Here is a 24,588-nt window from a genome sequence, read left to right as displayed (position 1 = left end):
AGGAAAACTTCAATTCTATGCATGGAAAACTATTTTCATGTTGGGGTTGAACCATCCTAATTGTCATTCCAAGTGCTATAAGGGTTTCAGCACCCTAAGGCTTTGCTGTAGGAGATTCTACCACAAGCAGCCTTCTTCAAAGGCAGTCACCTGGGAGGTCTCACCCAAAGTGCCTGCTTCAAGCTGTGTGTGAATTGTTTCATCTGATCGTGTCTCCTCATCCCCAAACCATGCTGCTTATTAATTTGAAGAGACATAATTTATTGCCTTAGAGAGAATGCAACTGTGGTTTCATTAGGGTGAAATAAATCTCTGAGCCTTTCACTGTGATGCGGATTGCAGAATTTGCTGAAAGGATGGAGTGACGGTTGTTTCTCCAGGAAATGATACGGACTTTGCAAAGACTCCTCCTGTAACAACAGGCTCCACCTGGATAGCATACTCCACTAGTTTCTCCTTTTATTCCTGGGATAGTGCATGATTTTCCTGGTAGTCTTTCTGTATAGAAGTGCCTGGAATAACGTGGAGTTCATCCCACACGTTCTCTCCTCCACGCTGCAGGTCAGGTGTTTACTGTGCCGAGCAGAACTCCTGATGATTTTTCTGGTCACTTCTTTGCTCCCCTGCCCTGTGGCACCCGAATGTTTGCTGATAGATTCAGTCTCAGAGGGTCACTTGGAGCGCAGGCACTTACTCAGCTGTAGTAGCTGCGTGTCTTGGGTCACTTGTCCCCACAGGAGGAGAAACTGTGCTACTCCTCCATGGCCAGAGCTACCTGCTGCTGGAACCCTGCCAGCAGCTGCCTGCTTAAGGGTCAGTGAGCTGCAAATGGAAGTACTAAAAACTTAAAGGCACTTGTAGAAAGTAATGCAATTACCTGTCGAATATTTTACCTCCCTGCTTGCAGCCCTTTATGCCTCCACTGGAACATCACCTCTGCATCTCCTAGCTCCTTCCACTGCACAAATGGCTCTTGCTGTAGTGCTGGTGTGAACCAGGTTAGCACTGTCCTTTAGGAAGAATTCAGAATAAGCTGAGACCGAATTATCTAGTATCCCGTAGAGATCGTGTTAATAGTTGATGTTGAGCTAATGTTTGCAAAAGAGGCATCTCAGTTGAATTGGCTGGCAGATAAAGGCATGTATTTTCTTTTAAATTTTGCACAGAGGGAACTTCAGCCCATGCTGAGATTTTCATGGCTCTTGGCTGGAATTACCCCCGCTGTGTGTAAATCTTTATTGCCTCCATCTTTAGTCCGTGTTTACTCAGTGAATATCCAGACCTACTTTGTGCATGTTATTTTTCGGGGCACCACTTTACCCTGCTGATTTTCTGTGTAAAATTACGGGTTCCCATTTTCAGCTGCTGTTTCTCTCAGGGAACTCTTAAGTAAGGAGCATGGATTCAGATTTTTTTATTTGTTTTCTGGTTTGGTTCAAAATAATTGTGAATAATTTCTTCCCTTTATATATGGGTGTTCAGGCAGCACAGCAAACAAGGTGGCAAGGTAGTGTGCCAAAAGGTGGCTTCAAGTATTGACTGACATTGAATTGCACTGATATTTAGGCTCTGGGATTAGCTGGAGGCAAAAATGTTGGGTTGAAGTGGTGAACAAGGGTAATAGCTCATGTGGGCAGCTGGGCTGGTCTGAAAGGTAAAGAGCAGCAAGGCAACAGCTTGGAATTAGTATAGAGGCTGCTGATTTCTGATAACAGCATCTCTATTGATAATTATTTACTGATTTTTAACATTACAGATAACACCTACCTTGTATCTATATTTAAATACTCATTTTCAGACCAATGGGATTTACTGGAATTGTAAAGTTACTGTCTTATTTATGGGACTGCCACGAGTGGATGCATCAGACATTTGGGATTTTCCTCTTTTTTCAGTGTTTAAAATAAAATAATTGTGGATTAGTTTACAAAGCACAGAAGTAAATAATACTGTTGTGATCTGATCGAGTAAGTGGGGGACAGCCTTAAACAACTTAAAAGGCTGTTTAAGGCTTCTCAAATCATGTATTGGAGATTCAGCAATGAATTTGCACCTCTGTGTCATGACTGTGTGTGACTTGATAAGAAATTATTTAAATAAGTGACCTGTTTTTCTAAATGCAGACAAATCTGTGTTTAGGGTGATGTTTATATTTTGAAAATACGGTTCCCATTTATTAGTGCTCATTTTCTTCAATTTCTTAATGTGGAATTAGACCATATCCCTTCAATCTCCAGCTCAGTTTATGTGAAATTCCTGAAGCAAATCACAAAGTGTTCTCCTTGTATTTTTACTGAAGTATTTTTGCACATTTTGTCTTAAATATTCTGAATCTGGCATATTCTGATTCTTTCAGATACAATTGACAGAGATGGTTTGTAGATGAGGAAATAATGTATCATTTGTTGTTCTCTTTCTCTAGGTAGCAGTGATGGTTCTGAACTCAGTGAAGAGACTTCCAGGCCAGCATTTGAAAGGTAAGAAAAACCTGTGTTTCTCTATTCACATTGTGACTTAGAGTCTCTCACTCGCTCCTGAAAATGTTGCTTTTTTCTACTGAACTAGAGCTCTGCCTGTAAGAATACTAAAAAGCTGTAGTAAGCTCACTGGATCTATTAAAGCAGCAGAGAAACACCTCCTGCTTACTGATGGTTAATAGGGCTTTTATCTACTTGGCTGCTTGCTCAGTGCACACATCCTTTAAGCAGCTCAGCCAGAGACCCATCAGACCCCAAAGGTTTTATGTGTGTGGATATCACATGTGCTGTTTGTGTCGGTCTGATTTTCAGTTGCACTTTCCCTGAGACACTTTGTCTGTTCACAGTCCCTTTGCTCCCTTGTCATTGACATTGTCACCTCTCCTGTCCCTCTCATCCTCTTTTCCCTTCGCTGTTCCATGGGCAGACACAACAATGCCCCTTGCTAACGCCTGACTTTGTGGTCCAGAATTAACGAGTTGTTCCTTTATCCAGCACCTGCGAGTGCTCAGGTGGCATTGACCACTTCAGCCAGTTCTCATGTTGTATTTGAAAATGTGGAAAAAGACAAACTGCTGTAGCTTAACACAGAAAGAGGTGGAATATTCACCTTCCCACAGCTGAGTAAGAAGCACAATAGAGTGCGTTGCTTGCTTCTATAACACAGTTTCAGGTAATCCATCAGCTTCAGAGTTGCCATGGATGACTTCTGCTACCACGCTTTTACATTTTTCGTAGGAATTTTTGTCGATAAACTTTGTCTTTTGAGTTGGGACCTGTTACCACAAACATATTCTGACTGAACTCCCTGAAGCAGTTAAAGTTCTGTGTTAATTTTGGAAGAAGTCTTTGAAAATCTCTCAGTGCAAAAGGTGAACTCCTGGATGCCTCGTGCCTTGAATATGAATCCATACATGAGGAAAGGCCCTTAAAAATTTCATTAGGTAACATTCCACATGAGCAGAGAACACAAATGGGGTCAGAAAGGCAATCTCTTAACTTGCAGGCTGCATCACAAAGCACATACAACATTCAAAAGGTTTTATTTCTTTTCTTTCTCTGCTGCCTTAAGGGATTGTGTATTGGTAGCAAGTTGTTTCTCAAAGATAAAAAGTCAGTAAGTTAGAAAAAAACAGTGAACTGAGTGTTTTTACCCAGAGCAGCATAAGAAACTTCAAAATTTGGGTTTAAACTTATGGTACCACTTTTCAGAATTGTTGTGTGGACTTGAGACAAAGCAGGGGCTTTTCATTCCTGTGCTAATGAGAGCTGGCAGCCCCAGGCTCCTCCAGTTAAAAGGTTTGCTCCGTGTCAGACAGAAGATTCATCCTCCAAATTCCACTTGCCTTCTGTACTTCCCTCTCTCCCGAGAGAGCTTTTGGGAGCCCTGTTGGAGGTTTCAGATGTTTCAGGGTGAGTTCCCTTGCCTGCTTCCAGGGAGAGGGATAGGGTTCCTTACAGACATTCCCAACAGCATGTGTGAAATTCCTGGAGATCTGCAGCAACCCTGAGCCTGATCCTTGGTTTATAAGGTGAGGCATGGTTTAAAATTGAGTAGGTAATACACTGGCATGCAAGTGTCAAAATTTAAGATAACTAGAGAGGGTCTCTCTCTGGTTTTGGTCTGTACAGTAAAGCACAGTGGTTTCCATTTCTCATGAAGATATTTAAGTGAGGGAGAGGCATTAGTTGCCTGGAATTACCAACTCTGGCAAAATTAGGATACATGCAGTGTTAATGACTATTTTCTATGCAGTGCAAGTGGGAATTCACTGTTTCTCTGTGGTTTAGGGTAGGAAGGTTTTAATCCACATCATACGCCTTAAGAGGAAGAAAACAGTTCCTCCACACACAGATTCCTCAAGTAACAGAAGGAAATGTAAAATATATTCTTGTTTTTCCTGGCCTTTCTGCTTGTAGCTGGGGAATGCAGAAGGGATGAGAACTAGAGCCACTGATTGTTTTTAAGTGCAACAGAATCTTAGTTTGAAACTTGAGAAGGAGTTTTCAGCATTGGGGTGTCCCTTCAGGCCAATCAAAAATTACTGGAAGGACTAAAATTGCAAGTCCTTACATTATATCCTGTTAAGGGCAGTGTAATAAGTGACACTTCAGTCTCACTGGTTGTCATCCTGAGTGTCTCTGAATCAATTTCCCTGAAATAGCAGGATTCCAAGAGTGGTAGCCTCCTTGTTATTCAAAAAACCCCCAAGGTGAAAGGTAAGAAGAAAACATACTAATTTGCATGCCAAATATATCTGTATAAAAATAATCAGTTCATATTACTTTTCTCTTTATTGTTTTATCTACCTATATCTTGAATGTGTTCTAAAAAGCAATTCATAAGTTCAGAGATATCTGTTATGTTGAGAAACAAATGATGGCAAATTGTGGAACGGGTTAGTAGATGGCGATTCATTAATATCTTTTTGATAATAAGGCTTGTACTTAACTGCCTGCTCCCACAGAATTGCTGATCTTCAGTCTTTCAACAGAACACAAGCAACTACAAAAATGGATTAGAAAAACAGGACATGAGGACAAAGTGCCTCAACAGTGCTAATGTTGCCTTAAATTCAGTTGATTAAGGGGATCTGATTCAGAAAAACAAGGTTTAGTGGAGCAAAGCAGTGTTCAGAAAGCTGGTCTGGGGCACAATTCCTGAATAGGGAGAACAGTATGGATCAGGTAAAGGATTTTAAAATGTGGAGCTTACAGGTAAAGTGTACAGTGTCGATGAATTGGAAAATTGAAATATTGCTGAGCTGATTTCAATGTTAGTTAGCACAACAGGACTTTAAACAGTGTATTTTGACAGAGCTCGTGGTTCCTTTCAGCCCAGCAGCTTGTGTGTTTTCATATCATACAAGCTGAAAGTTTTTGTAGTAACATCTAAAGTCAGATTTCAAGATAAGTTTTATCAATATGGTTCCTTTACACTTATTTAGTCTAAGCTAAATGCAGACCTTGTACTAAAAATGTGTTATTCTTCAGTGCCAGTAAAACACTTCAGTATTGTGAGTTCTGACAAAGAGAATATCTGATGAAATTGAAAACCGTATTATTTACTCCTGCATGCATTTTTCTAACAAAAATGATTCGCTTTTTCTTGCGTGGAAAGAGTGGCTTTGCGATTTGCACACAGAAGTTCTGTGCTGTTGTAGCAGTCGTGCTGTTTGTGTGAATGAAAGTATATGTAATACATACAATTTATAATGGAATCCAACAGGAACAGGTTGTACCATTCTCTCGGTCCGGGGACAAGAGTGTCACGAAATGGCCATCGAGGCCACATGAAGGCCAGCAGGTACAATCCCACTGCACACAGAGGTGTCAAACCTTCCCTCTGCTGTTGGTGATTTGGTTTGGTTTAATAATTAAGTGGGTGTTTTCTGATGTTACCTCTCTAACTTATGTGTCAAAATAAAGGTAGAGACCTTTTTCTTCAGACTTAAAACTTTTCCCTTCAATGACTTACTCTATATCAGCATAAGAACTGTTCATTTCAGTCTGCAAATCCAAATTCTGAACCTCTTCTATCAAGGCTTAAAGATATTTTGCCAGGGTAGCTTTTGATCTGCCTGCCACTTGGAGCAGTGCTGGTAGTTCTCACAAGGAAACAAAGCTGCTCCTGGTGCTAATGGATGGCATTCCAGGTGTTTTCTTTGCTGGCAGTTCTGTACTGAATTTCTTTGCTCGTCTTCCCTGAAATCAGAGAGACTCCTAAAATGAGTAACACATTCAAAGTGCCCCAATTTAATATACGTAGTATTTGCAAGCTGACAGAGTAACATATAACAATAACTGATTATTCTCATTCCTCATGGATACAGAGTCTGTCTCCAGCTGTGTCACTGTAGTTGGGAAAGAAATTGCCATTAACTGTGAAACCTCTGTCATGTTAAGAAGCAAGCGTTGTCTCACTGAGTTAAACCCTTGTTCACATCTGTCAGTGTCCAAAATTGTCTCCATACCATCATCCTCAGTAGGTGCTGCAGTGAAAGTGTTTGCCACACTTCCAGTTTACTTTGGACTTGGGATGGATGAAACAGCAAATCCTGGCTCCCTTCACAATGTTTTTTGGGTGCTGTGCAATCTCTTGGCTTTTCTAGAAAGCTGCTGGGTTCAGCACTTTAGTTACATGCTCTGGCTGACATTTACTGAAATGATTCCTGGTGTAACTTTGCTCTGATTGGAAATGTTTTTGAAGCCGGTCAGCTTTGTAATTTTAATCAAGCTGGGTTTTCTTTTCTCAGTGCTGTACCTGGCCTTTGTTTCAGCCCATTGCTCCCCAATCCTTCGTAGGGCAGATGATCAGTAGGGCACCAGTTGCATTAAAGCACCTTAAAGCTCTGGTTTGGGTTTCTACTCTTTATTCCTGCTCCTGCCCACTCTCCTTGCTTTCAGATAATTTAAGGATTGTGCATGTTTGAGCTGTGCTTTGGTTTTGATGTGCTAATGGTTCTGGTGTTTCTAACCAAAATAGTCAGATCTTTTCCTGCGAGGGCTGAAGGAGAGGTTTAACATGTACAGCAACTGTACCAATGTACTTCAAACATGTGCTGTTTAAAATGAATTGTTCTTGTCTTTCAGTTGTGTTTTGAGTTTTAATTTTTTTAATTAAGGGTTACCTGCTTGGCTAATTAATTTTTCTGATCACTTTTGCTTGCGAGTGTTATTTCCACAACAGCAATTCCTTGTAACAGCCAAAGTCTTTTTCCACAATGAAGTCAAATAAATAGAAAGTTGACATTTTCAAATTACAATCAAGGTATTTGCATTAGCTTCTGGTAATAGTTGGAAAATTACTTTAGGAAAAGTATTTTTTCACACGACTCTTCACGTGCTCCTTTCAGCTCCCTAGAATCTGAAGATTTGGCTGTTCATTTGTATCCAGGAGCAGTTACTATTCAAGGTGTTCTCAGGAGGAAGACTTTGTTGAAAGAAGGCAAAAAACCTACAGTAAGATTATTTTTTTTTTAATAAATTAATTTTCTCACCTTCTCCTTTGCCCAGTTATAAATACATTAAAATGGCCATTGGGCAACTAGTTCATGTGTCTGAGACCTCCTCTGCCGTGCTGATTAGGATTTAGGGTCATTGCCAGAGTTTCCATTCTTCTCTTTGGTGCATTTATTCGGTTTGTAAGGCTATACACAATCTAGGAAGTAGAAGAGAAGAGAATGCTGCATAAAATTTTCTGCAATTACTGATGACTTTAAAATGGAGAGAATCATGTTTTGCCTTCCTTAACAGTAGGTAAATCCCAGCAATCTATTACTAGAGGATATCCCTTAGCGTTTGCATTGCAAATACTTGATGATAAATTATAAATCAAAATACATGTTCAGGACAGTGGGGGATACCTTATGGCAGCACCTAAGATGGAAAAGGAAAGGGACTCTGCCTCCACAAAGTGTTCTGTAGGGATTGCAGGAAGTATAGAGCACGGTGCAGAACATTTTTCTCAGGTTAGAGAGGAAAGGCACACGTTCTTTCTGCTTTCTGGAGTTTTCATGCCTTCATAGGCCTGCATGAGTAACAAACAGCAGCTTTGGAAACGTGGCTGATGCTTGGCTGGACAGTCAGTGCTCTCATGATCTTGCAGGATGGTGCCTCCTCTTTCACAGCTCAGTGCTATGAAGCATTTCATTTATCCATTGCTCTTTTGGGTTTGTTTATTTTATATTTTTTTATTTTCTCTCCAGGTAGCATCTTGGACGAAATACTGGGTGGCACTGTGTGGAACCCAACTGTACTACTACGCTGCAAAGTCCCTGAAGGCTGCAGAGAGAAAACATGTATGTGAACCAGGCATGTTCCAGCATCACCTGCCAAAACTAAAATGGGATTTCCTGATGTAAACACTGAGAGTAGTTCAGGCCTTGCCTGATTCCTGGTCAGCACTATCCTGTCTCCCAGTCAGTCAGTCACCTCATATGGATATACCCCAGGGAAATATCATTTACATTTGTGTGCTACACCAAGAACATCTGCTTTGCATCTGCCTTGTGTCTCTGACTTTGCTGGTCTTTTAGGAAAGGAGCTGTATCATTGGTCTGTCTGTTCTCTGAGGCAGAAGTTCTGTCTGGATGATTTGAGTCTTGCAGCAGTTTGTCGTGGTTTAAAGTCCAAACAAGCACCGATGAGGAGAAACTGAGCAGTCACAAGATACAGCAATTAAACATGCACTAATTCCAGCTATGTGGCTAAATTGGACCATTTGGTGTTTCTGTGCAATCCATTAGCTGCAGTGGAGTACCAAACACTTCATGTCAGATGGTGCTGGGGTTCCTTTTATTTGCTGCAGCACGATCTGAAAGAAGCTGGGAATGCTTTGCTCGTGTGGGGAAGGAGCAAGAGGATTTTCTGTCCCTGTCCCACGGATGTTAAAACGTGCGTTGTTCCTGTTTGATCTCCCTGATTAATTATAATGATTCTCTTAAGAAATTTTGGGTCAAATTGGGGTACTTGAATCTGAGTTCACTCACTCCTCGGGGTCATTACTTGGGTGCCTTGGCAGGTGTTTCAGGTTAATTTATGACAGCTGTCACTGTAGAACATTTGCTTTGCGTAGAGCTTATGGGATTTTGCAATCTGAGTTGTGCTTTTGGAATCCTTGTAGAGGGGACTTTCTCTTTGGTGCAAAAATGCTGTTTTCTTATCCTAACGTTTTTATGTGCAGAGGGTAGAGATTCGAAGCTTAACATTTCTGGTTCAAACATCCAGGCTCCTGGATATTTGAAGCTGCTGTGTGGAAAGTTTGTGTATACAGTTCTCTTAATCTAAGAGATTATTTCCCGCTTTTATTTGGAAGTTCATTAGGAAACAGTGTTGTAATACTCAAAGAATCTAACAAAAGCTAATTACTTTGAGAACTATTCATATGGTTTCTTGTCATCTACCCCTACTAGCTTTGCATAGGTAAGATTGAAACTGATCCTACTTAATTTGTCTAGCCCAAGCTAAAGGTTCTTCAGCCAATCCTTCTCTCTTCTGGGTGTCTTGGGAGAAGTGTGTGTGTTTGGATGCATTTGTTTCTGGCTTCAGTGAAAATTTTGGGGAAGGATTCCACCTCATTAAAAGGGAAGAGCAGACTTGTAAGCTATTATGAGTAGAAATGCAAAGTATTAAGAAAAAAGAAGGAACCAGGAGAGAGCTTGTGCTGGCATTATGTCACTCACAGCTAGTTGCCTGTTTTTTCTGGAAACATTGAGAAATGGAAAAGAAATTTTTGTGGTAATGTCAGACTTTGTGTTCCTGTTACTGCTGTGATTCCTTCAGGCTTTGTGCCAAAATTGCATTTTGTTTTCTTTTAGGAATAGAATATGTATTTGTAAATCTCCCTGGTTCACTGTTCTTTACAAAATTGTGGAGGACTTTACCAGGCTTGTATCTGTTCATTCAGAAGCTTTTTCACTCTTCTGTGTTAGCATTTTAAAACAATCTAAATAGCATGCAGGTTTAGAGAACTTGAAAAAATTACTTAGCAAGGAGTTAAATTGATTGGAAATTACATACATGGAATTTGCATTGTTCATGCATTTCCTTCAGAGTAACGATTTCAATAATTTAAATAGTCTTGCCCTTTTTTAGCAAAAGTAAATGAAGGAGAAAGGTAAGCAGTCTGGTACCTGATCCTTCTGACTATCTGTTCTTGCAAAAGCCTTTACTTTGCTTAGAAATAACACATCCATTCTAAACCTCTTGAATTGACTTCTGATATTCCCCAAGTCACTGATAGCTTGTGACACCTACAGTATCTAAGCTGCTGGTGAACAGAGGCTTAAGAGGCCAAAATCTGTCTCACATGCTTGTGTGCTCGTGTGTCTTTGTCCAAGGATGTCCCAGCAAACCAATGAGGGAGTTTGCAGAGAGGGGAGGAGGTTGGAGCCCAGGGCGCTTGCAGGATTTCCCATTAGGAGCCCATCAGCCTCGTGGCTTGCAGATACTGAGAGTATTTGGGCAAGGAAATTCCTGGGCAAAGGAAGGAGTGGTAGTTAAAAGCAATGACTGCTGAAGAACATGAATTTCTTTTTAATAGTTGGCTCTGTGAAGTTGGACTGAACTGTCCAGCACAACCTTGGATTTGGCTGTACACAGCTCATGTCTTGCTTTCAGCTTTTTAGGGCAGCAAACAGGCTCTGTTCTGTCTGTGGATGCCAAGCCTATTGTGGAGCTCAGCCTCTGATTTGGTTTCCCAGGTGCAGTCGAGGTTACTACATTGTAATAGCTATTTACTACAGTTTGGGTTGTCTTTTGCAGTGAGTAGTCACAGCAAACCTCTGCTTCAGAGGTTGTTATGACCCAGAGCATGACCTTTGTGTTGAAATCAGGGTGGACAACCTGGTAACTGCTGTTGAGGTTGAGGGATTGGTTGAGGGATTCCAGTTCATTAAACAGCCTCATGGTAGGTGGTCAGTAACTTGTTCGGCTGCTCTAAGTTGTACTTTAGAGCCTGGCTATTGATGGCTCAGGTTTCCATCCATTTCGCTACAGAGTTGTTGTCAGAGCCTCAGCTTTGGTTCTGGAGTCTGTGGAGATGACTTGTCAAGGGTCTTGCTTCAGTTCACGTTTGGTTGCATTTTCAGGAAAAGTTAATCAGGAGAGAATGAAGTGCAGATGGTCAATCATCCCTGAGCATGAGTAAATGCTCCAAATACTGTCCAGTGATATTCCCAGGAGGTTCACTCTGCAAAATGAAGAGATCCAAGGCTAGATTTAGACTTTGGGGGTTTTTACTTCCCAGATAAGAAGGATGATGCCATCTACTTTGAAGCAGGTTTCTTTTTCAAAGGTTGATACATTGGAGATTTACCTCAGCAAAATATTCCAAGCATCTTCTGGAGCCATTTAAACATCTGTCTTTTCTGCTTCCTTTCTCAAGCCCTCTGTGACATGGAAAGGAGCGCTGGCAACAAAAGAGTCAGTCTGCTATATAAAGTTTCCTGGCTGGAGCTCTCATGGTAAACGTGTCTTGATTACAGGCATGCTTTTGACCATTCTGCTGCTGCAATTGCTCCAGGCAGCTTGGAATGCACCGACACTCGAAGCTCTTCCAGGCTTATAATAGCCAGCCTCTTTGGAAAATTACCTCATAAAAATCCCAGAGTAATTTCAGCAAAAGGGGCAAGAAATCCTCTCCTTTTTAGACACAGACAAGCCAGCTCTTCTCCTGCCTGTGGTCAAAAGCCAAGGAGTGAATAGTGAACAGGTTCCAGTTATTATTGCAGTAATGGAGAATTGTCTATAGATGAGTCTGTGGACTTGAGAGCCCAGAGATGTACTGCAGCACAATCTGAGAGGAATGTGTGTGCACAATAGCTTTATCTTGTATGCTGAAATGGAACTCGCAGAGAAGCCTCTGTGAAAACCATAGCATTTGTGCATGTTTAGAAAACACAGTAAGAATGGTCACTTGAACTTAGACTTAAAATAAGCACCTTGAAAAATGTGAAGACACTTTATAGTGATTGGACTGAGAGCCTTGCCAATTTCTGTGACAGCATAGCATGCACCAGAGATTTCTCTGTGTTTGTGGGTACTTGGAAACAGCAGAGACTTTTTCTGCTTCATGCTTGAGCACAAACCCTGGTTAGTTCTAAGCCTTCCAGAGCATGCTATAATCAAAATTAGATCGATTTATTTATAGTCTAGAAAACTTGGTACTTGTGGCTCAGGCACTTTCACTGGAATGCCCTGATGAAGAATGCAGTCGTTCTGGGAAGGATGTTCAGGCACTGAGAAAATTATCTGGGTATTATAAAGCCAGAGATGTGGAGGAGGAGATTTGTAGGTGCCAAAATGATGGAGTGAAAAGTCTGTTCACAGATTAATTCAGAGTTTTTGATTCAAAGATTTACTTATGAAAGCCTTTGAGCTCAGAACAACAACAGCAACAATGAATTATGTGAAGCCTAGTGCCAGAGCTGTGCAGTTTTCCATGTGCATAATAAGAGTCATTCCAGTGGCCTGTATTACAAAAAGCAAATAGGAACCAGGAACATTAAATTACAATGAAGCTTTCATTCCCTTCATGTTAACAAAGCAGACTTGCTGTTAGCAAGGCTCTGTGCATCAGCAGAGAATGAGCTGCCCTGGGGGACTGTGTAAACATGGGATACAAATCCAGCTGAGCACGGGGATGGAAGGCTGACACGTGTTTCACGTGATGACGGATTGATGCTGGCAGGAAACACTTTCCTGGTGTGGAGCTTTTCATTTGATGGAGAAGCACCATGATGAACTGGTGTGTTTGAGTGAAAAGAAAAGGCAAGGAGCTCTAGCAGTTTGGATTGGATGGGGGTGTCACACTGGATACCCCCAGGGATATACAGGTAAGATGGGAAAGCCCAATGTGTTGTTGCCATGAAACTCTAGAAATAAGTGTTGTTCAAGAAGTACATTTTGATCTGTAATCCATTAAAACTGCTTTGTGACTCATCTTTGTGAGAAGGACCTGTTAATGCTTTAGGACTACTTGGAAGTTTACATTTTGCAGATCCCTTTTAATTGTTGTGCCATCATACTTTTTGAGGCAATGTTGTCAGTGAGTCTGTAACAAATCCTTTATATACACTTCCTTTTTTCTAAAGAACTCATGAGCTATATCCTTAACTTTATTCCCTTTCCTCGTCTTTATTACTTCTTTCAGATAAAGTGCCTTAATATTCACTGCAGACTAACATTACTTACTGCCTTCTCAAAGAAATTTCTGTTTCTGTTTGAAAAGGAGTTACAGCCCTCACTGTAATGAAGTCTTTTCTGATAGAGCTTTATCATTTACCTCCTCTTTTGAGGCTTTACCACATCCGTTCCCCTCTGTGAGTGACTTAACTTTAGCGTGTGTATACAAAGAGCCTGGACTCTTAATCTACTTTGAACTTGGTTTAAATGCTTTTGCTTTCAGCTACAGGTCTAACATTTGTTCATTCCAAGTTCTAATGGATTTTAAACCAGGGTTTAAAATGTAGCCAGTTGTGCAAGTCCCAGACAGATAAACTTACCTGGACAATGGCTTCAAACTGACAAAAAACAGAGTTAGATGGGATATTAGGGAGAAATTCCTCCCTGTGAGAGAGGTAAAGCCCTGGCACAGGGTGTCCAGAGAAGCTGTGGCTGCCCCTGGATCCCTGGAAGTGTTCAAGGCCAGACTGGATGGGGCTTGGAGTAGCCTGAACTAGGGGAAGATGTCCCTGCTTGTGGCAGAGGGATTGAATGAGATGATCTTTAATGTCCTTTCCAACCCAAAACATTCTGTGATTTCATGATGATTCTGTGACTTTCCAGGTTTTCAGTCAATCTGTGGCAGAAATGAGAATAAAAGACATCAGACTTGCAGTGGAATTTTATTTATAAAGCAAATGTATTCCCATGCAGAGAACATTCTTATAAACTTCTTTGCTCATGATACCTTCAAACTTACTACCAGTAATTCTTTCCTTGGTTGAACCAGAGTTCCAGGATTGTAATACTAAAGCAACAGTTCTAAAATGAAACAAAAGTAACTTGGTGCTTAATGTTGTGTATCTGCCTTGTGGCATTAGCATGAAGGATGAAAGTATTCTAGAACTGTAGATTAATTCGAGTGACTTAAAGCCAAGATGATCTCAAGGATGTTTTATTGTTTCCAATAATGTAATTAAAGAGAGATCAAAATTGCTGTGCTAGTAAGAGGTTGGAATAAGGATTCACAGGATAGGAGGAAGATGCATCTGATGAGGATGAGCATATTCCAGAGTTAGACTTTCTGGGCAGAGAAGTAAAGCACTGCAGGGGTGGGAGTGCAGGGATTGATGGAGAAGTCTCTGTTGGACCCAAGAAGAACATGGGAAGAGGAGACTTGGCAGCCGAAGACGTGGGAGAAACTGAATGAATGAGGAGTTGGGGCGTGGCTGGGACTGCCTGAGCAAGGAGAAGTGAATTGGGTGGGGCTGCTAATAGGTGAAAAAGAGGGCCAGGAGAAAGGAAGCTTATGGTTTGGAGATAAGTTGGGTTGAATGGGTGAGTAGAGCCTGGAACTGAGAGAAGCATGAGAATAAAATAGTACTGTGAGCAGGTGAATGAAAACCAGTGGGGTCAAGGAGCTGTCAGGAGAGGGACTGGTGTAGCAGACAAGTGCTTAGGCCTAAGTCACCTGTCAGTCCGTGAATAACACCTGGAACAGGAAAACACCATCATTTTCAACATCTTGGTGATAAATGAGCATGACTGCCTACTTCTGGGCACTTGTTTAATGCATTTGCATCCTCTCTTGATCCATTTATTTCATCGGGTCATCATATTTAATTACACAGTTACAATTACAGTTGTGTCATCTTGTCCCCAGGACTCAAGTTATGTGTAATTACAGAGTACTGTAATAATTACTGCATGCTAATTGTGAATAGTTAGAACACAGGCAAGTTCTCTTCTCCTGCTTGTGAACAGTGGAGGGAATAGTTTTGCATTTATTAATACACTTTGAACTGTGTGTTCAAATATGCACTAATGTGGTGGGGATTGCTGCTGTAATCATGCAGTGCAGATTAGATGTCTAACAAGCTTTTGCAGGTTGTGAAATTCCTTTTCATTTGTTTTGAATGTCATTCATTGTCTTAAGTTCCGTTTTCACTGATTGCATACAGCCTTTGTTAATTTTCTTAATCTTGTGAGGTGCTCTGCTTCCTTTGAAGTTGCCCAGTCTTTACCAGTGCCATTGGGAGGAGCTGCCCTGCTGGGTACTTGTTCTGTGCAGATCTCTTGTTTAATTGCAGCTCAAATCTCGTTTGTATTTGCAGTTCAAGTCCACGCCGAGTAAGAGCGTCTCGGTGGTGGGCTGGATGGTGATGATGGCAGACGACCCTGAGCATCCAGATCTCTTCTTACTGACTGATTCTGAGAAGGGTAAGCAGTGCTCTGATTCCCAGAATAAACATTTTCTTTGCTGAGCTCATTTGTCAGCAGCTAAAGGAGCAAGTGAAAGGGGACATCCCTCCAGTTTCAGCTGCTCTCCAGCATGTCATCTTTGCCTGTAGAGAGCTGTGGGAACAATAACCCATGGAGAATCCTTAGTCTTCAGTGAGTTGTAAGAACTCTCCAAACTCTTAACAACCCCAGATGTGTTTTTAATTGGAAGTTTTCATCTGTATTCTTTTAAACCATATTTAGAACACTTCGAGGCATTTTCACATGTGTGAAAATGTAAGTAACAAAAAAAAAAAGATTCCGCTAACGCTGGGTGGTTGAGCAGTCCCTTCTCTCCAAATGAAAACCAAACCCCAAACCATCTGTTCAAATGTAGTGCTATTACCAGGAAAAAGCCTTCAGAGATCTTGTCTGTTTTGTGGAGAAGCCTGTGGATGCCCATTACTCCAACACAGTGCCTGCTTTCAGCTAAAACTCTGAAGAAAATATTACTTTTCCATAGCACTTCAAATTGTGCAGAAAGACCATTATTAGAAATTCTGATAAAGGAGCTTAAAATTATTTATTACTTTGCCTGCTTCAAGTCTTAGTACCTTTTATTTCCAAACATCTCTCCTAGCACCACTGATATAAGGTATAAATTGTGAGTGCTTGTCAGTTTAAACTCTGCAACAGCAGTCTGAAATGTTTTTGTAACACTTGACCTTCCTGAACCCAAACAAGCGCTGTGTAGCTCCAGCCACTGAAAATACTGCTCTGAAATGTATCAATACATTTAGGAGTGTTTTTCAGATATTTTCCAATGTAGCTTTCCAGGGTGCATTTCAGTGATATCTTGCACTTCATTAAAAAAAATAATGATATTATAAACAAATTCCAGTAATGGCAGTGAATAAAACCCCTTTTGTTTTGGGGGATGTTTTGTTCTTTCCTTGTTGGCACGGGCATTAGCTGAAATCTAGAATGCTGGAAAGGAAGAGAGGCAAGCTGAAACTTCAACAGGTCAAGTAATTGCACCTACTCCAGACAAACAGTAAAGTTATATGGACCATCTATTAGTAAATCTTCTCATAACATTTCTGTTTAGAGGTACTTGAATATAGGTAGGATTTAAGTGTTTAAAAAGAAGCATTGTTTACGTTTCTTCATCGGGTTGGTTTTTTTTTCCTCTTTCTTAGGAAATTCTTATAAATTCCAAGCTGGAAACAGAATGAACGCAAACACCTGGTTTAAACACCTGAGTGCTGCCTGCCAAAGCAACAGACAACAGGTGAGAGCAAGAGAATGAAAAGGAATGAGCCTCTAAGAGCTCAGAGCTGATCTCCAAACTGGCCAAGCTGTCACTGAGGGCTTCGTGTGCTCTCTGAGCAGCCTCTCCACCCCTTTCACGTCCTGATTCACCCTGGATTTTCTGTTTGGCCCTTTGCAAACAAGTCCTCAGAGCTTCTGGGGTAAGGAAGAAAGATTTGGGGCTGCCTGGAGACTAATTTAAAGCAGTTGGAGGGATGCAAGGAATGCTCTAAAATGTCTGTCTGAGTGGCTGTATTTTTGTCTTGCCCATTGGAAAAAGGCTATTGCACAATTATTTTAAAAAGCTGTGAACTGCAGCATTCAATATCAATTCCAGATAACTCTCCTGAAATGCCTTTTTTTATTTCAGGGCATGGACATACTTGTTTTCTGGTGTGTGTATGTATTTTGTATTCCTAAAGTGTATAGACAGTAGCTTAGCCCTTGGTACGTTTTCCAGTCTTTGAAAGCAAAAGTAGCATTTTCCATGGATCAAAAAGGAAGATAAGACTGCTCCAACCCCTATTAAATGCTGTTCTCATAAATTCTTACTGACCTTTTTTCATCAGCAAAATCCTTTTTAAGTTACTTTGTCTCCCTGAACTCTTCCTTCTCTTCACACATTTGTTTATGGAGTTCCCAGGGCAGAAATCCTAATGAATTTCATGGGGAAACAAAAAGGCTTTTCCAAATTCTCCTGTGCTTTCTTGTTCAATTCTGCCTCTGAGAGAGATCTTGAGAAGTAAGGAGAGTTGCAGAAGCTCCTGTGAAGGTATTTGAGACAGCGTAAAGGAGAGAAATTGTGTTCCTGGCTGGAGAAAGTGGAAATAGTAGCAAATAGTGGCAAAAAGCTTGCAAGTAAGAGGTGAACAACTGTCCTCTGAAGACAGCTCTGGTTCAGTACGGTTGGCAATACTGTTTATTACTGTTTACAGTGTGACTGCCTGAGAAAAAATGGATGTTTAAATGTGTTTTCAATGGAATACACACACCTAGTCTGTTTAATAATAATAGCTGAATAATAGTAAGAACCATTTTAATAGATACCATTTGTGATTTTAATGGTGCAGCTTTAGCCCAGTCGAGCATTCTTTCTTCTACAGGTAAATGATAAATGCAAAGCAGGAGATGTTTGATTTGTGTCTGAGCAAACTGACTCTTTATTGGCAGTCTTCAGGAATGTGGTGGCTCTTTAATAACCAGACCAAACGAGAGATGTTGCTGTCAGACAGATTCCTGATGCTGAGAAAATGGGGATATAAATAATGTATTGCAAACATTAGCTTTAATCTTCATGAAAGGGAGTGATATCTGCAATAGGCATTCGGGTTTGCTATGGGAAAACAAGTGTTTATGCCTTTTTTTTTTTTTTTTTTTTTTTTAAATCTGTCTTAAAAAGACCACATAAATCTGATCTGTGTGGCAAGAACTCTCTAGCTGAGGCTCAGGTGAGAGGGTTCTCTTTGTCTACTAGAGCTGGACATGTTAAAGTTGCCCATGTTTATCATGTTCGTGTTGTTTTGCTGACAACTTAAATCTTAAATGTCAGAAACTAACCTTAAATCAAAATTGGGAAGTTCTACAGCCGTATAAGAAAATTATAAGCCTCACAGCAGTTTAATATTTTTCCTATACCTGGGGTTTCTACAGCTCTGAGTATATTTTTACTGCTGGATGCTGGTTGCATTCCTTCTCCCCTTTTTTGAAGACAGAATGATGTGCATTTCAACAAGGTGTCTAGTCTGTGAAGTAGTTAAATGCAAGTAGCAACTATCTGAAGTAAATTCTTCAGTCATTTATATTTTTATTTTCAGGTTCCTGCCAACTTGATGACCTTTGAATAACAGGCAAATTCAAAACAATAAAAAAGGACAAGTTGAACCATCTCATAATTGAGAACAAGGTCCTGATGAAAAACGTGCCAGCTGTATTCTGTGCCAGAACAGAACCTGTCAACTCGACCTCTGAACTCTGGAGCCCTGAACAAAACCACTAATGGTTGGGGAGTGGAGTCCCCCAAATTAAAAATGGACTTGCAACATGAATTGCCATGGACCATGCTTCGTTATGTTCTCAGAACTGACCTGTGGAAACCACTGCCTTAAAGAGTGAAAGGAAAAACAACGTGAAACACCAAATAGTGTGTGTGAAACTTCTGGCGGTGCTGTGCTTGAGTTAAATAGATTGTAGCTAGTTTTGAGTTTCTTTTAACTTTATACTAATTTTGAAAATGACTCACCTTTTTAGGCATTCTTAAGGAAACAGGTAAACTGGTATTTATGAGTTGTATCAAAAGCTGTGTGTGAGCCAGGTGAAAGGTACTACATGTTCTGGAGGTGTTGTTTAGGCTGTACCAGGAGTGCTGGAGGGGAGCTTGTCCCAGGCGCACGTAGCCTGGAGCAGTGTTATTTCTCTCAGACCTACAAGTATAAGAAATGTAACACAACTGCAAGTTCAGAGCAGCACTGAGCTTGCAAACCTTGGTCCTGTATGGGAGCCAGACTCCCACCGTGGCCCAGAGGCTGAGCCAAAAGTCGGTTTGGTACGTCTTGACCTAATTCCTGGTTAAAAACACGTGCTGTGGGCAGTCGGGGTGGGGGGTGTGTATGAGACAAAACTGAAAGCGCTGTTGGGTCAGAACTGCGTGGTTTTGTCCCACGTTTCTATGCCTGTGACTCTGCTACACAGGAAAGCTGAGTGACAAAACACCAACACCTGGGTACAGCTCACGGAGGTGTTTGACTTTGGGTATCTGCTAATTATCAGTTAGGGACCACTGTTAGTGTGTGGTGTTCCATAATATCACTTCAGATGGACATTTTAAAAAGATAGAGGCACAATTTCAAGCTTTCATGTTCTCATTTGGCAATAATTGATTTTAGTATCTGTCTCTTGGTCAAAGTAGTTGACGTTGTGTGGTGTTGATAACGTGGCCTAAAGCAGACCTTACATACAGAAGCTCTTTTGATCTTCGGACGATTAACTAATTTATTTGAAGGTAGGATTACCTAAGGAGAGAAAAGGTGTGGGGCCATCCAAATTCCATCCTTGACAGGAATCATTCTTGGTCACTGAAATTACTCACAGAGAAAAACATAATGGTTGTAAAAAGGGAGCTGTGCTTTATGTGTGTGTTTGATGCTTAAGACTTTGATTCTTGCTTTATTGGGGTTTCCTTGACGTCACCTAGTTTCCTGGATGATTGGTCTTTCTTTAATCTTCAAAAATATGATCTTTGTAAAGCAAGGAAATATTGTCCAAAATATGACTCTGATATTGGAACTTTGAAGTCTGTGAAAAAGTAGTAACTGTTCCATTGACATTGTGGTTTAGTGACCGTAAATATGCTTGCAGATTCCACCATGAATTCGCCTTTTTAAACAGAAACAAGCTACCTACCAGTCTGTTTCAGAGTTCTCTGACTATCTAATAAAGGTTTCTACTAGTAGTTGTTATTTTGAAAATGTATAGTTTGTTTATTGCATCTGAGTAGAAGCCTATAAATTCACATTTGAGGGTTTGGGTTTTTTTTCCAGAGTCAAATTAATCGCGTAATGGAAACGATTAATTTTTGATTTCTGGCAGGCAAAAAGGAGGATAATCCAGTCTCACAGTAAGCAAAACACAAAACCCCCAAGCACTTGGTGATGTGAAGGGTAATAGGGTGGTTTATGTTTCCAGGGATTGTTCTGAATTGGCTCTTGGTAGAAAGACAAACAGTAGAAGGATGCTTCTGTTGGAATTGCACCACAAGGACTATGAGAATTTGGCTCCCCTTGCAGTTCTTTTGTTGCTGTTTTTTGTCTGGGGAATGACTAGCCTGTTCTGAAGCCATGAGTTTTGGGAAGGGGTTGCTTGTGCTGAATCCCCCAGCAATTCACACATCTCCCAAGTTTCCCCTGGTTGGATGTAGAGACAACATCCTCACAGCCAGCAGTGTTACTTAGTGGACTTTGCACAACTTGAGGGGGTTTTTTTTCCGTTTTAAAACTTACTTAATGTGTGTTTCTTATCAATGACTGTTTGTTTGGGGTTTTTTTAACCCTTTATTTAAGTGTTGTGGATAATAGCCTGTGGATTTTGAATTTTTAAATAAGCTATTCTAGGTTCATTGTAGCATAACCGTGTCTGTTCTTTTGTTAGTGAAAGGAAACGTGCAAGTGGGAGCCACAGCTTTGCTGGGGACAGAGCCAGGTCAGGACGTGTCATTCATTACCGGATTTTTGCATTTTTCCAGCTGTTTTGAGTTAGGTTTTTATGGTAGGAGGATGGCGGGGAAAACAATTCACAAATCATTCTTTAATGAATTGTTGCTGTTACCAGCTTGCTTTCTCTTTAGGCCTCCCACTCTTCCTTTTTTCTGCCCTCAGATCTGCTGGGTTTTTGTGGGAGAGATTGAATATTGCGGGAGGAGTTTGTTAAAATGTGCAGCCAGAATAAGTGGAGTGAGCAGTGACAACACAGGAAGTATATTTGGCACTTGTCACAGTGAGTAGTTCAGTCCTTTCCCCTTGTTCATGGCCACGTAGTCCTACAGGGCAACACAAACTCTGACATTTCTAGAGCTTGAGATAAATGGTGCTCAGAAGGAGGTGCTGGAAAAGTCTCAGCCAAGTCAAAATGACACACTGTAAAGAATGTACTATTGCTCTTTAAAAAAAAAAAAAAAAAGGAGTTTAAAAAGTTCAATAACTGAAACTATTGCTGAGAAAACAAGGAGAGCAGCGAGTTTGTGATATTCAGGTAAGGCTCTCATCCAGACTGCTCCGGACAGTTTCTCTTTGATTTTCCTTTTTAATGTGTTGCTCTAATTATTTATCTTGTTAATAACTGCTGAACCACTTCAGCTAATATTTGTCAGTTTATCCCTTCATGTTTTGATTTTCAAACTAAAGATGCCCCTTGTAATTCCTTGTTTTGGCTGCATTTGAGCAAAAATTATTTAGAGTAGCTCTTCTAGCAAGATTTCAAATAAGAACATTGATTGTCTCCTGACTGATAACTAGCTTTTAGCTAAACTGAAAGTTTTAGGAAAGATTAAGCAACAGGGAATGTCTGGTTTATGAAATTGGTGCATTCCATTAAAAATATATAACGTTGCACTGCTTAGTGCTAGCTTTTATCTAATTAATCTGTGCTACTTTTGGCTAGGATTTTCAAACCTGACTTCTATTCCAGTGTCCTTCAAAAGCAAATAATTTTATAACTTTTTTAAAAAAAATTCTGGTAGTTTGAATAAGCAGCTCATCCCAGACACATTTTCATTTTTAAATGTCTATTTAATGCCAGAGGAGTATTGCTCAAGCTGTTATGATTCATTAAGTATTTAGGTGCACATTATAGGCATTAAACCTACAAGTGCTAAATGAAGTCACATAAATACTTAATGAACCAGCTTTAGCACCCAGCTTTAAAGTCATATTTAGAGGAGAAGAATGCACATTGGAAAACATACTGGAAGCATAAAAAAAAACCACAGCAGGGTTTTATTAGTTATCTACTCCTCACTAAAAGTAAATTCATCCAATTTAATGTTTCTTGCAACATCAGCCTCCTGTGTTTGCATTTCTGTATTTCCAGCACTAGTTGGAAATACTATATACTCTGTTAGTATCAGACAGAACACGCGGTGACAGCAAATCCTCTCTCCCAGTAGAAGCACTCGCTGGGTTTTGTGCTGCTGTGCACATGAGAAGTAGAGGTCCCTTTGACAAAAGGCAAGTTGATCTTACGGTTTTGATTAACTGTAACAAATCTTGTCCAAATCAAGGTAAAACGTGGGGTGATTTTTCTCCTGGCTCTGTCAGTGGCCTTTTTCTTCATTACTTGTCTTTTTAAATTTTTTTTGCATTCTAACTCCCCAACACTAGTACTTCCAGTCTTATTCATGGCCAGCTCTTAGTGCTGCCTGTTGCAGCATCAAGACCCCAAGACTGGTACTAAATCACCCCAGTGAATTGTCTGTTCTTCCTACAAGGGGGCAGCTAGGAAAGCTTTGTTATTATCCTTTAATATTAGCTTTTTCTTTCATTTTTCTCTCCGAGCAGCTTGTGCGTAAGGTGGTTTGGCTTGGGAAAGTTGCATCAAAAGGATGTGTATGAGTGGACAGGGGTTAGCCCTTCTTTTAAAAACCATCATTCCAACTTGTAGTGCACGAGGGGGGTGAATGCTTGGATTGAGGAGGACTTTTGTCAGTGCCTTATTATTAACTTGAAGACCAACTGCTTTATTTCAGTGGTGAGTCCCACTTGGGCAGCCTTGCAGGCTGTTCTTCAGTGTTCCAAGGGGTGACATTCCTGACAGGCATTGCATTTCTGCAGCAGTCGCTTGTTTTGGTCAGGGTAAGACAGCTGTGGCTTGAGTTGCTTTAGGATTAGTTCTGTATTTGAATAGCCTCTTTTTCAGAAAAATGCAGAGGGTTTTGGTAGCTTGGGCTTGTTCAGCTTTTATCAGAAGTAGCTCAGACCTCTTAAAAATTAACTTATTTTTATTTTGGTATGACTCTTGAGTAGATTTAGTTGGGGGGGAATGAAGAGCAAAGTCCAAATCATGACCTAGACCACATGAGCTCAAGGGCTCACATTATTAGAAAGGAGCTTGCTTTAGTCAGTCCCACTTTGATGTAAACACTGAGGAGCATCCTTGGGAGACGATTTATCTTGCCAGCTTTTTGTTAATGTAAAATAAACACCACAGGAAAATCTGTTTGGGGAAAGAGGAGCCTTGGATAAATCTTAGTCTTAATATCCCAAAAGCTCCCAAAAGGTTTGGATATTGTATTTCTAGTGCCAACACTGTGTAGGGAGCGCTGTCCTTCACTGAAACAACTGCTAGAGACTGTTTTAGCAGCAAAGGCTTCAGAAGCTTTGGAAGGGGAAATGAAAGAAAGAATGTGTTGTTCTTAAGCAAGTAAATGTTTGTTTTCCTGGAGAACATCCTTATAAAAACACAGCCGTTTTCCTATAGTCTTTTTATAAATTCAGATGCTGGAAGGATAATTTGAAAATTAATCTTACTCTTTCTAAAAATATTCAAAGAGAGCAGAAAGGCCAAAGGAGGAAATACAAATTACTTGGTGTAGCTCCGGCTGTTGCAGGACTGAGCTGACAAGTTTTCTCCAAGTTGCTAAGGGAAAGAAGGCGTATGAAATGGAATGAAATGCAAGTTCCTGCAGACCATGGCACGGGCCTGGCTGGTAGCCTGGCCTTGCTCTTGAGTGACTAAAACCACCGTAAATACTCCGTTTGCTTTGTGTGTTTGATTTTTATTATTTCTCTTTCTCGGGGTGGGTTCTGGCCTTCGCGTGTATTTGCTGAAGTAATTTCTTCCTTTCATTCCAAAGCTGTTCGCAGCTGAAGCTGCAGAGCAGACAAGTCGTGTAAATGGATTCAATGTTGAAATAAAGGGTTCTGGGGTGCCTGGTTTAGTGGCACTTCTGGCTCCTTGTGTGCAGGAGTGTATCCATTCAAACACTACCGTACTGCAGTGGGAAAAGCACCAGGAAACCTAGATGTGTTTTAGAAAAATCCTCTAAGGACCAACCATCACTGGAAGGGGGATCAAGGTGTCATGCAGTAAACACAAGCCATTTTTAATGTTCCCTGCTGGCCTGAGAGGGGTTCCAGGGATGGAGGGATTGCACTATGATCTCGCTGAGTGATGTGCAGGTTGCCTGTCCTCGAGCCTCTTCCTTCACCTTTTTTAATACTTTACTCTGTGTGTGCGTGTGAAAATTGTGTGTTTGCATAAGCTAGTTTAAATTAATTTAAGAACAGGTTTCAAAAATCTTTCCTACTGAAATAAATGACTGAAAAGATGGCCTGTGTCTGAAGTTTTAATTTCTCATTTTAAAAACTGCATCCAAACTCCAGCTAGGTTGTGCAACGTGGAATTTGACTGTCTTTTGGAGTGGTGC

General features: G+C 40.6%; 1 protein-coding gene across 10 annotated transcripts in view; it reads left to right on the top strand.

Annotated features, from left to right (window-relative positions):
- The window catches only part of RALGPS2 (Ral GEF with PH domain and SH3 binding motif 2), a 109,339-nt gene extending 89,218 nt beyond the window's left edge, over nucleotides 1-20,121 (top strand). For 8 of the 10 annotated variants that reach the window (XM_040072309.2, XM_040072306.2, XM_040072310.2 and 5 more), the window contains exons 14-20: nucleotides 2,423-2,477; nucleotides 5,707-5,784; nucleotides 7,334-7,439; nucleotides 8,186-8,278; nucleotides 15,257-15,362; nucleotides 16,562-16,653; nucleotides 18,488-20,121. In XM_040072309.2, coding sequence (XP_039928243.1) covers nucleotides 2,423-2,477; nucleotides 5,707-5,784; nucleotides 7,334-7,439; nucleotides 8,186-8,278; nucleotides 15,257-15,362; nucleotides 16,562-16,653; nucleotides 18,488-18,517 — 560 coding nt within the window. In that variant the 3' untranslated portion in view covers nucleotides 18,518-20,121. The remainder of the gene's footprint in view (nucleotides 1-2,422; nucleotides 2,478-5,706; nucleotides 5,785-7,333; nucleotides 7,440-8,185; nucleotides 8,279-15,256; nucleotides 15,363-16,561; nucleotides 16,654-18,487) is intronic. The other 2 variants (XM_040072312.2, XM_040072313.2) reach the window with 1 other exon arrangement.
- Nucleotides 20,122-24,588: the final 4,467 nt, after the last annotated feature.

Source organism: Hirundo rustica, chromosome 9 (assembly GCF_015227805.2).
Source record: "Hirundo rustica isolate bHirRus1 chromosome 9, bHirRus1.pri.v3, whole genome shotgun sequence".
Lineage (NCBI taxonomy): Eukaryota > Metazoa > Chordata > Aves > Passeriformes > Hirundinidae > Hirundo > Hirundo rustica.
This window is presented reverse-complemented; position numbering and strand designations above follow the sequence as displayed.